Source organism: Chiloscyllium plagiosum, unplaced genomic scaffold, assembly GCF_037043375.1.
Source record: "Chiloscyllium plagiosum isolate Xiang-an unplaced genomic scaffold, Cpla_swu_hap1 HiC_scaffold_13, whole genome shotgun sequence".
In the NCBI taxonomy this organism is placed as follows: domain Eukaryota; kingdom Metazoa; phylum Chordata; class Chondrichthyes; order Orectolobiformes; family Hemiscylliidae; genus Chiloscyllium; species Chiloscyllium plagiosum.
This window is the reverse complement of record NW_028270151.1, coordinates 65,957,005-65,973,708: the sequence shown is the minus strand read 5'-3', so window position 1 is coordinate 65,973,708 and position 16,704 is coordinate 65,957,005. Positions and strand designations below refer to the sequence as shown.

At 39.3% G+C, this 16,704-nt stretch overlaps 1 protein-coding gene across 2 annotated transcripts in view; it reads left to right on the top strand.

The window, feature by feature from the left end:
• The window catches only part of pik3cb (phosphatidylinositol-4,5-bisphosphate 3-kinase, catalytic subunit beta), a 196,201-nt gene that overhangs the window by 146,559 nt on the left and 32,938 nt on the right, over positions 1 to 16,704 (top strand). For both annotated transcript variants that reach the window (XM_043702026.2, XM_043702027.2), the window contains 3 exons: positions 2,770 to 2,869; positions 14,094 to 14,272; positions 14,894 to 15,003. In XM_043702026.2, the coding sequence (XP_043557961.1) occupies positions 2,770 to 2,869; positions 14,094 to 14,272; positions 14,894 to 15,003 (389 nt within the window). The remainder of the gene's footprint in view (positions 1 to 2,769; positions 2,870 to 14,093; positions 14,273 to 14,893; positions 15,004 to 16,704) is intronic.

The following is a 16,704-nucleotide window of genomic DNA, read 5'->3' as shown; positions in this document are numbered from 1 at the left end:
TCCCATACTTGAGAGGTTTGTGGTCCAGTGGTAGTATCCCTTCCTCTGGGCCAGAAAGGCCAACTTCAAGTCCGAGGCATTTTATAGCATGCCCAAACAAGTTGATGAAAAATAATTAGTCCCACAATGTTTCATCGTGATATCCTTATGTACTATATGAAGGCATAGAGATTGGATGTCACTGCTGTATAGAGTACAGTATTATTGAAAACAAGCAACCTCAAACTGTTCTTTTTTAACTACAGCATTACTTCAGGAAGAGAGTTAAGAAGGAGCCTCATCCCACATAAATGACTAATTTTACATTGATTGCTTGAGAGTTCCCTTCCAATGTTAATAGGGTACTCATCTGGGCTCAATGTGTGGCCTCTCGAGGCACAGTGGCAATGTTCCTGCCTCTGGAATAGAGACCTGGGTTCAAGTTCCATCTGCTTTGGAGCTGAGTCATAGCATCTCTGACCAGGTTGACTAGGAGCTATTTTCTGTGCTCAGAGGGTGGGCGCTTGTGGTGCAGTGGTAGTGTCCCTGCCTTTGAGCTAGGATACTAGGCTTCAAGTCCCACCTGCTTCAGAAATACATCATAACGTCAGAATAGATTGATTAGAAAGTATCACTGGGCTCACAGGCTGAAAGAATGGTTCAGTGTGGTTGCGTGCACAGCAGATAATTTGTATCTCATTTAAATATAAGGCTGTTCTTGAATAAAGACAAGACTAATATTCTATTGTTCATTGCCTGGCTATGACCTAGAAGTTTCTTGCAAATTATGATTACATTGTGTAGTTGAAGGCAAATTTACTGCATGTTTCAGTATGGAAGCTTATTGTGTGATATTATGGTTTAAAATCATAAAACACGGCACAGAGAATTGAGGGCAGAGGGAGAGGCAGTGAATGGAGATATACCTGATCAAAGGATAACTCCTATACTTGTAGTTAATAACTGGCTAACCACATGGGTCATGAGAACATCAAGATTCGTGTTCAGAGCTTTAAAAAATTGCATTTTTTTTTTTGGAATGTAGTGTTTCTGTAGACATTTTAATGTGCTCATATGTTATACTGACTGACAAAAGCATTTCATGACATGGTACCTAAATATAAAAAGATTTCCATTGGGCCCAAGTGTAGTATAATTGTGAAATTGTTACTTCTGAATAGATTTCAAATGTCATTATATAGCCAGTGCATTGAGAAAAATCTACATCCTGGTCTGTAGGAGAGAGGAGAGTTCACTAATTTAAAAGAACAACCTCACAGAAGGGTTTTGTGGAGTTGAGTGCACAGTAGTTGAAGGAATGATTCATTAGCAACATGAAACTGAAGGGCTGACTCCACTCCTGGTTCAGAAATATTCATTCAGCAGATGATTGGCCATATGGTTCAGCAGTTTTGACAATAACATTTCTGCCTGGAATCAGCATTGTAAATATTGGTTGACCAGAAGGTGTGATTCATTAGGAGCATAAGACTAAAGAGCAAATTTCTGTAGACAGGGGGGAGAGAGTGATTGCATGGGGATGTGTTTCCCCTCAGCCTACCTGCTTCTCATCCCTATTGATGCCTGTTGCCTCATTGTGATATTTATATCTGCATAGAAAATTATATTTGACAAATGTTCCGCATTGAGGATGCTACGCACTCACAGGGGATGGGATGTGGTCTGAGCATGTGACCCTGAAGTGAATGTTAATTAGTTGCAGATTTATACATATGGAAACAGACCCATCAGTCCAACTTGTCAAGAATGAGCTCCCTGATTGGGGCTGTCAACCCGGTCCAATCAGGGAGCCCTGACTGACAGCTAAGAACAGGAGTGTCAGACATGACTTTGTGTCAAGGACTCTCCACTTGTAAACAAAGGGTGACTTAGTTGAATTGAATTGAACTTATTGTCATGTGTGCCGAGGCACAGTGAAAAGCTTTGTCTTGCGAACAATACAGGCAGATCACATAGTTAAGTAGCATAGATAAGTAAATAGTAGGTAAACAGCAGCAAAACAAAAAAAAACACAGGTACACGTGAATGCTAAGAGTCCATTCAGTATTCTAACAACAGTAGGGTAGAAACTGTTTTGAAACCGGCTGGTGCATGTATTCGGGCTTCTGTACCTTCTCCTCGATGGTAGAGGTCGTAGAAAAGCATTGCCAGGTTGGGATGGATTGTTAAGAATGCTGATGGCCTTTCCTTGACAGCAGGCCTGGTAGATGATTCCATAGATTGGAGGTTGGACTTTGTGATTGTGTGGGCCGAGTTCACCACTCTCTGTAACCGTCTCCGATCTTAGTGATGGGATACCGGCCTCTGGAGTTATTCACATAGATAGACAGGGTAGTAAAGATGGCGTTTGGGATGTTTGCCTTCATTGGTCAGTACGTTGAGTATCTGAGTTGGAATGTCATGTTGTGGCTGTATAGAAAGAACATTGGTAAGGCCACATTTTTAGAATAGTGCATTTAGTTCTGGTCTTCCTGCTTTAGGAAAGATGTTGTTAAACTTGAAAGGGTTCAGAAAAGATTTACAAGGATGATGCTGGGATTGGAGGGTTTGAGCAATAGGGAGAGGCTGAATAGGCTGGAGCTGTTTACTCTGGAGTGTTGGTAGCTGAGGGGCAAGATTGGGTGATAAGCCAAAATCTTTTCCCCTAGGGTAGGGAAGTCCAAATCTATAGGACATAGGCTGAAAGTGAGAGGAGACCTGAGGGGCAAATTTTTCACGCAGAGCGTGTATGGAATGGGGTTATAATATGCATCTACTTATTGTTTCCAGGTCTGAAATGCATCTACCTGCTACTTCGTTGCAATTTGGATTGATTTTGGAGTCATACTGTCGAGGAAGTATCACTCATATTAAAGATCTTTCCAAACAGGTAATTACTGGCATAGTTTTATAATTAGTTCCAGTTCAGAATGTTTATTCGATAAATAATTGGCCATGTTGTTTAGCAGTTTTGACAATGAAAATTTGTGTCTGAAATCAGGGATTGTAAATGTTGGTGTGCCAGAGGAATGATTCAATTGGAGGAGAAAACCAAAGGTTAAGTCATGTAGACCGGAAGGGAGAGAAATTGAATGAATGGGAATGTGTACTCCTCACCCTGCCTCCTCTTCACTCACACTGAAGTGTTTCATTTGTTTTCATTTCCATGAAGGTGTCACAAGCCACAAGAATAAGTAATCTCCTATCATGTTCTAAAATTTCTTCAATTATTTTACACACCCCATAACTCTGCCATTGTTCTGCCATCCAAACCCTGCACACCAAGTTGTGCTCTTCTTGTTCACCTACATTGATTTCAGTTTTCTTAAAGCCTTCCATTTAGAAGTACCTTCCACATTTAAATCTTTCCTTGATTTTGTTCCTCCCTACTACTTTTCCCCCGTGCTCTTAATCCCTCTGACTCTTGTCTCTTCAATGTCTTCTCCCTCTCCTTTTGCCATGTTTTTGAAGGCCCTCACTTCAGTTGTTAAGTGTAATGGCCTGGAGTGCTCTCCCAAAAACTTTTGTCCTTCCTATCTTCCCCCATCTTCAAAATTCTCCTTGATATGGTTAGGACCAAGTGAAATGGATTTGGCTCATCTCTTTAACACTCTCGATCAGTTGTATAAAAAAATACCTTTTCTTTAGCACAAAGCTCTCACACTTCGACTGAAATGTGATTAACTAGATCAAAATGAAGGAGTAAAATTATAAGGTTGTCTTGAGTGAAAGGATGAAGAACTTTATTACTTACTAATTAGAAGAGGAAAACAAAAACACAGCATCAGATACGCACAAAAACACAGGTAATAAGCTTAAAAAAGGCTACCTAATTCAGACAAAAAACTGAAAGCATTTGCAGTTTAAAGTCCTTGGATTCCTTGAGTTATCAGGATGAGTCTCAACTGTTTAAGCTGTTGTTTTGGTCACTGCAGAATGAACATGTTTGTAGATGTCCATAAGTACTCATCGAATAGTTGTATCACTGAGTTGTTTTTTCATTGATTGAGGGGAAAGAAAATGAGAGAGCCTGTTCTGTCTTACAAATCTATTTATTTTTACTCTGTCTCTGCTCTGCTTTCCTCCTTTTGATGTGTGAAAACTTGCTTCACCCCAATAACAAATATATCAAAAGAAGACTCAAAGGAAGAATAATACAAACTCAGAAATGTCGACCAGGCACTCACTCATTTAGCGATCTGTAGATGCCATGTCAAGTAGCTCATTTATCAGACTCTTCTTCCTCTTGTTATAATTAGGCTGTATTATTTGTGGGCTGGATTTACATTGTTCAGGAAAGCGATATTTTTTTTTCTCTCTCTCTCTCTCTCTCTCTCTCTCTCTCTCTCTCTCTCTCTCTCTCTCTTCCACTGCTCAATCTATCTTTCAAACATTTCAATGACCTTTTAATTGAAGGTTTTTTTTTGCTGTGCTAAATACCACCCAGCCACAGAGCTGTATTATGAAATTATATTGAAATTGAAGAAGGAAAGCACATTATTAATAGCAAACAGTAACCTGAGTGCAATGGTTTGTATATAAAACGCATTGGTACATTTTATCCATTTCAACAAATGTTTTAACTTGACAGAACTCATTGTGCTGAAGTTTTATTCTTCTGGGCTGGCAGCAAATCAGGAAAATGAGAATTGATGGACTTTTCCATGGTTTTTTTTTTAAACTCAGTCTAGTATTATGTGATTCTCCTTCAATAATTCCCAAACTATCAAGAGTGCAGACTACTGACCAGCACTCTGTTAAAGGTTTCAATCTAAAGATACCTCAGCACAAGTTAGACGTCTTCCTTGCCCATTGAGGGGTGATAATGGAGCAAGTGAAGTGATGGCTACTTTATCTGGGAAGGCTGCCCCCATGCCTGTGGAAACATTCTGGAGATTATGCTGTAGGCTTTGAAGGCCAGAAGAGAAATCTTTGCAGCAGATGGGAGGAAGAACCTCTTCTTTGAACAAAGCAGACTTGGCTCCAAAGGCTAACAGCAAGGTAACACAGGACAAGGTGAGCTTAGTTCAAGCTAGCATAAATGAACTCTTAAAGCAATGAAAACACTCTGTTGGAGCAAGTCCCAAAAGCAAAATCTTTCAATCTAAGCAAGGAAGAAGCTGTGCTATTCTTGTATTTTAGGAGCTTTCCACTATTACAATTACACTGTCAGTCAGTCCCCCACATATTCTCACCTTGTTGTTCCTGATGAGTTTGAGAGTTCAGGAAACCTATGTATTGGCAATTAAATCCACACTGCAGTGTTAAATCAGCTTTCGATTGCCTTGTTACATATTTAATTGACATATGCCATTGAATGAAAATGGAGAAACTCTTAAATTACTGTTTAATAATTGGCTAACCATATCAGTAATGAGATCAGTAAGGAACATGTTCAGAGTTTCCAAAAACCTGGTTTTGGATTTAGTTGCTTAGAACAATATTGCCAATGAAACCAGGGATCAGTCAATTTTGGATATCATAACATGCAATGAGGTAGGTTTAGTAAATGGACTCATTTTGAGATCTCCTAGGGAACAATGACCATAACAGTGATAAAATTTAGCATCCAGTTTGTGAGGGAAAAAATTGGATGCTAAACATAAATAAGGGTAATTACACAAGGGTGAGTGCTGAATTGATTGGAGTGGATTGGAAAAGGAATTTAGCAGAAAAGACCGTTGTGCAACAGTGACAGATATTTAAGAATATGGTTCATGACTCACAGCAAAGTTACATCATGTGAGCGAGAAGAAAACTAGGAAGGGGATAAACTGACCATGTTTATCTAAGAAAGTTGCGGTTGATATCAAATTGAAAGGAAAAACCTATTTATAGTGGCAAAAAATTAGTGGTAAAACAGAGGATTGGGAAAGTTTTAAAAGCCAACTAAAAATTTCCAAAAAAAAGAAAAAATAAATTGAGGTCAAACAAATAAGTGGTACAAAATGAATAGCAAGAGCATGTTTAAATACGTGAAGGGAGACAAAAGACAACAAATGCCCCTTAGAATGAGGCTGGGAAATAAAACGAGGAAATCAGGAAATGGCAGAGGAGTTGAGTAAGTATTTTGCATTAGGCTTCACAATAGAGGACATTACTCAGTATTTTTAGAATATTGTTAATCAAGGGGCAAGTATGGGTAGAAAATAAATAATAACTATCACTGGGGAGAAAAAGAAAGCTGAGAAATTAATGGGGCTAAAGGCTGATAAGTCCTCTGGACTAGATCGTTGCATTTTAGGATTGTAAAGGGATTAGCTGCAGAGATAGTGGATGCTTTGGTAGTAATCTCCCAAGAATCTTTAGATTTGGGAAAAGTCCCAGAGGATTGGTAAACTTTCAAAGTGACACCCACATTCAAAAATGGAGACAAGGGCGGGGGTAGGGGGGAGGGAACCCTGTGCTTCCATTTCTTGATCACACTTAAAGGTCTATTCAAAATCCATTTCTCAACCAAGCTTATGGCCAATTTCCCAAGGGGCAAAAATTCTTAGTGGGGTGGTATATAGATCATCAAACTGTCATGGTGTTGTTGGATATGGCATTAACAGGAAATCAAAGTTTGACAAGTTAAAAGAACATTTGTAATTATGGTTGACTGTGTAAAGATTGGGCAAATCAAATTAGTCACCCTACCATAGAGGAGGACTTCTTAGAGTGTAAACAGAATAATTTTCCAGTCCGATATGTTGAGGAGCCAACTAGAGAACAGACTATCTTAGGCTGGGTATTATGCAATGAGAAAGGAATAATTGGTACTGTAGTTGTGAGAGACCCCTTGGGGATGTGTGATCAAATGTTGGAATTCTTCATCAAGGTGAAGACTGAGGTAATTGATTCTGAGACTAGGATGTTGAATATTAACTAGCAAAGGGCTTTTGCCCAAAGTAATGATTTTCCTCCTCCTCGGATGCTGCCTGACCTGCTGTGCTTTTCCAGCACCACTCTAATCTTGACTCTAATCTCCAGCATCTGCAGTATCACTTTTGCCAAGGTAAAAAGATACTCATGAGAGTAATATGTAGGCTCCCTAAAAGTAACAATAACAATAGAATAAATGAGATGATAAGGGCATGGGAAAAAGACAGTATAGTAATCATAGGTGACTATAATTTTTGTAGATTAGGAAAATCAAATTGATAGAGGTAGTCATGATGAAGAATTTATAGTATATTCAGGACACTTTCCTAGAACAATGTATTCTGAATGCAACTAGGATTAGGCTATCTTGGATCTGGCAGTATGTAATGAGACATGTTTAATAAATGATGTCAAAGTAAGAGTACCCTTGGGGAACAGTAATCATAACATCGTAGAATTTAGCATTCAATTTGAGAGTGATGAACCTGAGTTGGAGGCAACTGTGTGAAACTTAAATAAGGAATGAGGGCAGAGTTGGTTGGAGTGGACAGGGGAAATTAGTTTAAAAGCAAAGCTGGTTGATGATCAATGGCAGATACTTGAGAAAGTAGCTCATGGCTTGCAGCAACAATACATCCCGGTGAGTGGGAAGAATTTCATGAAGGGGATAAACCAACAATTGTTAACCAAGGAAATGTTAAGGATCATTTAATTTGAATGAAACAGGATATAGTGGGACAGATTAGTGGTAAACCAGAGGATTGGCCATGCTTTAAAACACAACAAATGACCAAAAAAATAGTGGGAGAAAATAAACTTTGACAGCAAATATTTGCATAATATAAAAACAGACATAACAGCTCCTTTAAGTATGTAAAAAGGAAGAGAGAGGCCACAGTGAGCATAGGTTGCCTTAGAGAATGAGGCTGGGGAATTAATGCAAACTAGGAAATGTTTGAATACATACTTTGCATCAATTCTCATAGTAGAAGGCATGAATAGCATTGCAAAAGTACTAAAATAATAAAAGGATGGGGGAGAAGCAGGGGCGAAATATGAAAATTAATACTAGAGAAACAGTACTAATGGGGCTAAAGCTCAAACAGTTCCCTGGACTTGTTCCATTGCAGGATATTAAAGAAAGTAGCTACAGAGGTAGTGGACACATTGGTAAGAATCTTCCAAGAATTGGTAGATGCTGAACAAGTCCTAGAGGATTGAAAAACTGCAAATGTAGCATTATTTATAAAACAAATGCAGATAACCGTTAGCTGAAGATCTGTTACTGGGGAAATGTTTATTACAAAAGGTATGAAAGCAGCACATTTAATAATACATAGTATGTTATATTTTGAGTCAGCGTGACTTCATGAATTATGTCTGACAAATTTATTAGAATTCTTTTGAGGAGGTTCCAAGGTGTATAGTTGAAGGGGTAGCAGTCGATGTAACGTATTTGAATTTCCAAAAGGTGTTTCATAAGATACTGCGCACAGGGTTACTTAAGAGACCATTGGGTAGAATAAAAGCATGAATAGAAAGCTGAATAACTAATAGAAGACAGGAAATTAGGGTAAGAGGCACATTTTCACGATGGCAACCTGTGTCTAGGGGAGTGTCACAATTATTTACAAAATATACGAATGACTTGGATGAAGAAAGTGAATGTAGTATTGCCAAGTTTGTGAAGTGGGAAAGCAAGTGATGAAGATGACACAGTGTTACAAGAGGGATTATAGACCGATTAAGTGAGTGAGCAAAAAAATTGGCAGATGGAATATAATATGTGAAAAAATTAGATTAGATTCCCTACTGTGTGGAAACAAGCCCTTCGGCCCAACAAGTCCACACTGACCCTCTGAAGAGTAACCCACTGAGACCCATTTCCCTCTGACTAAATGCACCTAACACCTATGGGCAATTTAGAATGGCCAATTCACCTAACCTGCGCATCTTTGGACTGTGGGAGGAAACCGGAGCACCCAGAGGAAACCCACGCAGACACTGGGAGAATGTGCAAACTCCACACACAGTCGAACCTGGGTCCTTCGCATTGTGAGGCAGCAGTGCTAACCACTGAGCCACTGTGCCGCCCCAAATGATTGATGGGAAGAAACAAAGAATTGAATGGAGAAAGGCTGCAGAAAGTTTCTACACAAATTTGGGGTCATCATATATGAATAATAAAAAGTTAGCATTTAAGTTTAGCAGGTAGTGGGGAAGGTAAATGGAATTTTGATCTTTTTTTAATGATGGAGTACAAAAATAGGGAAGTCTTACTAAAACTATGCAAGGCACAGTCAGGCTACACACAAAATACTGTGAACACTTTTGATCACCTTATGTAAGGAAAGATGTATTGGTATTGGAGACAGTCCACAGAAGATTCACCAGGTTGATCCCAGGCATGAAGGATTTTCTTGTGCGGAAGTGCTGAGTACCTGTAGTTGCCTGTACTTCATTGGGGCATAAAGAATGAGAGCAACATTATTGAAAGATATCAGATGCTTAAGGGCCCTAACAGGTTATGTGCAGAGGTGTTATTGAGTCAGAGAGATATATACCACAGAAACAGACTCTTCAGTCCAACTCATCCATGCCAATTTGATATCCTAAATTAATCTAATCCCATTTGCTAGCACTTGGCCCACATGCCTCTAAGCCTTTTCTATTCACAGACCCATCTAGATGCCTTTGAAACGTTGTAATTGTACCAGCCTCCACCACTTCCCCAGCAGCTCATTCCATACACTCACCACCCTCTGCATGAAAAAGTTGCCCTGTAGGTCCCTTTTAAATCTTTTCCCTCACTCTAAACCTATGCCCTCTAGTTCAGGACTCCCCACCCAGGGAAAAGACCTGTCTGTTTACCCTATCCATGTCCCTCATGATTTTATAAACCTCTATAAGGTCATCCCTCAGCCTCCAACGCTCCAGGGAAAACAGCCCCAGCCTATTCAGCCTCTCCCAATAGCTCAAACCCTCCAACCCTGGCAACATCCTTTTAAATCTTTTCTGAACCCTTTTCAAGTTTCACAACATCTTTCCGATAGAAAGGAGACCAGAATTGTATGCAGCGTTCCAAAACTAGCCTAACCAATTCCTGTACAGCTGCAGCATGACCTGTCAACTCCTATACTCAATGTTCTGACCAATAAAGGAAATCATACCAAACACCACCTTAACAATCACATCTTCCTGCGATTCCACTTTCAAAGAACTATGAACCTACTCCAAGGTCTGTTTGTTCAGCAACACTCCCCAGGACCTTACCATTAGGGCGGCACGGTGGCTCAGTGGCACTGCTGCCTCACAGCACTAAGGTCCCAGATTCAATTCCAGCTTCTGGGAACTGTCTATGTGGAGTTTGCACATTCTCCCAGTGTCTGCGTGGGTTTCCTCTGGGTGCTCTGGTTTCCTCCCACAGTCCAAAGATGTGCAGGTCAGGTGAATTGGCCATGCAAAATTGCCCATAGTGTTAAGTGCATTAGTTAGTGGGTTACTCTTTGGAGGGTCGGTGTGGAATGGTTGGGCCGAAGGGCCTGTTTTCACACTAAGGAATCTAAGTGTATAAACCCTGCCCTGATTTGCCTTTCCAAAGTGCAGCACCTCACATTTTATTTAAATTAAATTCCACCGACCATATGTTTTCCCCACATTCTGTATCTTTCATGTCTGTTGCCACAATTGTCTCTGCTTTTGGGTGGGTCAAAGACCAGAGGGAATAACCTGAGTAATGGTGGGGGGGAGGGGGGAATCAGAATTTAAAACAACTGGGAGAGGAATTTCTTCTGTTAGAATCTGAGGAATTATTTTCCACATAGGGCTGTCGAGGCTGAGTTGTTAAATGTATTCAGGGCTGAGATGGACGGATTTTTAACAAGGTAAGAAAATCAAGCATTATGGGGAGACGGCAGGAAATTGCAGTTCAACACATGGAACAAAGTAATCTGGCAGCCATGTATGATAGTGTACTCTCTGTGAAGCAGTCACTGACAGAACTCTCCAGCAGTTGATTCTGAGGGTGTTCTATTCAAATAAATACATGCAAATCTTGCTCTCTGTAATACGAAGTCAACACAACTGACAGTTTTATATTGTGCTGTAAAATGCTTCAGGAATATTCAGTGTTCTGTCTTTTGCCAGTACAATATTTAGCTGAGAAGTCTTTGGGTTCAGGGGTCAGGCAGTTTTATGAATCTCCTGCTGAGTCCAGACTCCGCCAAATGTTGTCACGTAGCTTAGAAATGAAAATACGAAAAGGTACTTTTTTTTTGTTAAGTAAACACAGTGAATTGTGTACTGTTTCTCTTTGGCAAATATCCATTATAGTCAATGGGGTTGTTTATAAAAGTGTCATTGTGGGGCACACAGATTTAATTGAGACCAACTGTAAATCGGTTGTGCACGCTTGGTTTAAAAAATAACCTCTCTCTTTCAGTTTTCTCTCCTTACCCTCTATTTTCTAAAACCACAGTTTGAGGCTTTCCCTGGTAACTCATATGAATGATCAATCTTATTGCATGTGTACTCATGCACCTTCAGCCAAGGTCCTGGATAGCAATCAGAAACAAGAACCCAGGCACCTCCTGTCTAGTTCCCATCTATCCCATGGAATCCAGCTGAAGACTTATCCACCTCCAAAACCAGTAACTTTAAAATCATAGATTCTGCCAGGACCAGGCCCTGGGTGAGGTTCCGCAATTCAGCACAATTTTGGGTGGGATCCCCAAGCTGTTAGTGAGGAAGGATGAATTGACTTTTTTTTTGTTTACTCAACCCCCTCAGTTGCTTGCAACAAGATTAATTTGGAAAAGGTTCCCTTACCTTCTAGATACTGTTCTCCCAGACACAAATTAACTTTTTGTTTTAAGAAGGAGCCCATTCACCAGGCTTTCTTGAATTAACAAATGAACATGTTTGCTAGTTATTACATGTGAGAAGAAATGCTAATGATACATAAATATGTACAGATTTGAAATGTGTTTCATCCAAAAGAGATGAAAACTTTATGAAATATAGATCAGTTTATACCCATGACAAATAGGCTGAATGCTTCAGCCATTGCAATGTAGGCTGTTAGCAGTTGAACAGTTGTTTTTCAAGATTGGATTTTTAGAATAATGGGAGTTCCTTTGTCCCAGTTCTTCTTTTTGTTAAAACTGGTGCATTAGGCCCGGTGATGCAGGGTAACTTGCGGGATAATTCTTCACCTGTGACCTTCACAGCATGTTAAATGCTTGAATGTATATACATGAGCATTCAGTCCCACTAATCCACTCCAGTAGAGTTGAAAGTGGCTTTTTAACCCCCGTCTTTGTGTATTCCTCTGAGAAAAGCAAAGTATATGTTTGCAGTTTGGAACATAATCCATAGGAAATGACTTGCTGTTGAACAGAAGGTCATCAATCCACCGTCCACTTGTCATGAGACCACAGTTTCCCAATAATATACAAGTGTGACTTTCCATTGGCTTCCCGTAGGATTTTGAGTAGCTGAAATTAAATCTTCAATTTTTCTGTAGCAATCCTCCTTTTGAAAACAACATATTTTGGCTTTAAAACTAAACAAAAATGTCCATGTATACTTTGGGATTCTGACACGTTATTGAAATAATTGACAGGAGGAAATTGTGATTCCCAACAACTGCTAAGCATTAAGTTGTCTCCATTCTGGAGACCACCAGATCTTTAGTTTGTGTTTTGTCACAGGCAAAAGGATCATCTTAGAAGGATCAGTTTTTTGCCACAGATCATTAACCGAAATAAATTTGTCTTGCAACAGTCTAATCCAAAGCCATGTGCCCTGTTATTTAGTGAAAAATTCAAAGTTTAGTATAATCAGGACTTCAAGTTCACTTTAATAGCTTTAACAAAATGAGATTTCCGATTCCTGGTCACTTTTGCAGTCTAGGGGTATCAAGTGAGATCTGAATCCAACTTGTTTGTGATGCACCCAAAGGTAAATATCCTGCTGCCCAGATTCTCTGCAAACCCACACAGCATGCACTGCTTTCACAGGGGTGGAGTGAGGACTCGGGTAGATGATTAGAGCAGGAGGAAGAAAAATTGAAAAAGCAAATAATGACATCCATAATCTTTAGTGTATGAAAATCCAGATTAATAGGAATCTCTATTTTAAGTTCATTTTACACTAACACTGGTGATGTCTATGGGAAGGGAGCTAATGAAAATGAATGTTAATCTGTTACAAGATTTTAAAAGTGAATTTAAATCTGCTGGATGGTTGTGCAGCACCTTATTATAATTATGGACTTTGTTTTAAAAATATACCATTCATGGGTGCATTTCACATGTGCATAAAATTGATGATTAAAATTATTTTCCTCCACATTTTTCAAGGCTTATGTTTCCAGATATAGTTGTGGTCAGCTGCATTGTATGATACCATCTGGCCCAATGAAGTAGGAAGATAGTATTTATAATGATTGCCAGGACATGTGGCTCACATTGTGCTAAACTACAAAACCTCTTATCTGCCATTAATGCAGAGAAGCAATTTTTGGCTGGGGAGGGGTGGGGGTAGAAGAGAAATGAATCACAGCATGATAACCACCACAAGCTGATCTGTGCTCTTGAGCTAATTATATTTTAATGAGCTTCAGCAGTCAGGTTATTCTATCATTGCTCTTGTCTTGCCCTTCCTCCCACCAGCTGCTGAGGTGGCCTCATCCTCTACAAAACAAATTGACTCAATTAATTTTTGAGACCACCGCGTTAAGAGGTTTAATATTATCCAGGTTGAAAAGTTGAATGTGAATGCTGACAACTTGGCCATGAAAGTCTTTTTGATCTGAATTTAAAAAAACAATGATTTTTGAATTTTCTTTAAAATGTAATATTTTAGAAATTAAGACTGATGAACGGAAAGGACATCCTAATCATGATCAGGAACAAGTAGTGTTTGACCACCAAGTATGTCCTTACACTCAAAAGCACTTGGGTCTGTGTTTTTATTTTAACTTTGAGCATCTAGAATTGGCAGGTTGCAGTCAGTGACAAAGCAAAGTGTGTTGAGAAGCTGTGTCTAATAAATGTTCACTGAGTTAAGTCATTGGTAATAAGTGTTAAGAATGCACGGTAAAGAATAAACTAGTGATACTGCTAAAAAAGTACATTTCAGATAAATATGTATCAATACGTTCATTGCAAGTATCATACAGGACAGATGATTTGGGTGTTTCCAAGAATCTTGCGGAGAGAAGCAAAACATTACTTTTATGATTCCAGATGGAAGCTCTGAGTAAGATGAAAGCTATCAATAGTCTCGTGAAAATCAGTTCGCTGAAGGTGGCAAAGAATAAATTGAAGGATGTGATTCATACCTGCTTAAAACAGCCTGTGTACCAGGAAGCATTGTCCAACATTCAGTCACCACTGAACCCGAGTGTTATCCTTTCAGAACTGAAGTAAGTCTGTTCATACTCTATATATAAAATTTAAAAGGAACTGTGTTACTTGAAGTTGTTCCAAATGCATATTGACCTCACTACAATGTCATGAGCTTGTAAACTTGATGCTGACTGAAGGAGGTCCATTAACTCCCACAGATAAACTGGCCAAGAATGCAAAATATACATTTCCTTGAGTGGTAGATGATTCTATTTTACAGCTGTTTTATTGCTGTTTGGGCTTTTTCATTATTTAAGGAATTACCTGCCTGGGTCTAAACCATATAAATCAAAAGTTTGCAAATCCTTAAACTCTATTGCTTTCCCTGAACATAACTGGATGAGCATTTGGAGATTTTAATTTCCCCAGCATAATATTGGAATATTTAGGTGTACTACAGTAAAGATGGGCCTAAAACAGTTGGCTGGGATAGATTAGAGGTTATTTTCATAAATACCAGACATATAGGGGTAAAATACATCTGTTTGGGCCAAATCTATACAAGTATTTGGAAGTGAGGTTTATTCTTCACTATCCACCTAAAAAAAATCCCTGAAATTAACTTTTGGCTTTAGATGATTTGAAATTATTGCATTATACTTTTGGTACTGATTTGTTTTTTTTCTTGATTTTCATAGTATAGACAAATGCAGGTATATGGACTCCAAAATGAAGCCTCTCTGGATATTGTACAACAATAAAATGTTGGGAGGAGAGCCAGTGGGAATTATCTTTAAAAATGGTGATGGTAAGTTGTCTGATTTCTATATCTAAGTGTAATTCTGCAAAGTGTCAACCTTTCAGCATGTTGGTGCATGTGTTTATATGTAATAATAATCAGTTATTTGACAAATTGTCCTTTCACCTGGAGGATAGTGCCTTGTAACACCTTGTGGAGAATATTCAGCATCTTAATGAAGTGAATGTAAAATGTTAGTGCCTGTACGACTGCCTGGACCCAGCATCCCATCATCTTCAGGTTCAAGTTTAAGCTGCAATATTTTCCCTAACTGCTTAATATTCAAGGATGGCCAAAGGCAGCCCACCTCATATTGGGGTGAGGGGCTTTGAGTTGGGGAACTGTGTGAAGGAGGAATTCCTTCATTTCTAGGGGTGGCTAGAGCAAGAAATAAGTAGTAGCTTGGTGGAGTTGTGAGTAGTAACAGTCTGGTGGGGTCCACTAATGACCAGCAGTGGATTGTAGTTTTTCTGAGGGACATTTGTGTATTTCCTGGCCTGCCTTTTAAAGATTTCTCCATAAGTTTGTAAATGGCATTTTTTTAACATGACCTTCAGGAGTCCCTTTTAAAGATCACTGGTTAGGTTGCTGTCAGTTCTGATGTTCCATTGCTGGGTGTCCATCTTTTTCAGCAGGGGCAGCTCAGTGGTTAGCACTGCTGCCTCCCAGCAGCATGGACCAGGGTTCTATTCCAGCCTCTGGCGACTCTGTGTGGAGTTTGCACATTCTCCCCATGTCTGTGTGGGTTTCCTCCGGGTGCTCCGGTTTCCTCCCTCCTGAAGATTTGATGGGTTCTCAAGTTATTGCAGACGACTTACCAAAAAAATGACATTTTTGAATAACATTTATTTGGACTGGGAATGCAGGAGAGAAGGTCCAGCAATCCAGTTATAGATTGGATCTTTCCAGAAATTGGGCTTGATCCAGTACAGTAGTTGTAGGGTTGACAGTACTTGAGGCCTTGTCTAGATTACATACAATTTTACTAATTTGGTATAGATATGATTTATGACTGAGTGTGTGCATCTGTGTGTTGAGTTTCTTTCTCATTTTTCATTCTCTGTGCTCCTTGATGATACATTCACAAACTGCTCGTGTTTGTTTGCTTCTGTTAAAAGAACCTTAGACTGCTAAGTCTGTCAAAAATTAGGTATATTTACTTGTGTGAGTAGTATAAATTGTGTATACTGTCTGTAACCTGTTGCTTTATATCATCTCAGGAACTGATCAGTTTGTTACCGTACTTCTGAAAAAAGTTTACAGCTTTATGACTTCTGTTACACAGCTAATTGTTTGCATTGTTGAACGGGAATGGAAGACGCATACTTAGGCGGTACAGCTGGATGCAATAGAAACCATTTGGCTTTGTTTTAAAATTGAAAGATTAACATTTCTTCAAAAGCAGACTTTTTGAAAGAAGGAAACAAAACCCTTTGGACTGATTTTGTTAATGAAATGCAGCAGTGACCTCTCCTGGCCAGAAACAGAATTTTCAATACACTTGCCCAACACTTGTTCCAATATGAAGAGTGAGTTGGCCTTTGTGTCGTCCATTCAACAAAATAAAGTCCATCCTATCCACGCAGGAGGAGACTGCTGGCAGAGCAGAGTGGCAGATGTCACAAAATAACGGAGAAACCAATGAAACTTTGATTGCAACTATATGATGAATCCATTATTGAACCCTCCCCCTCCCACCCACCCAACCCG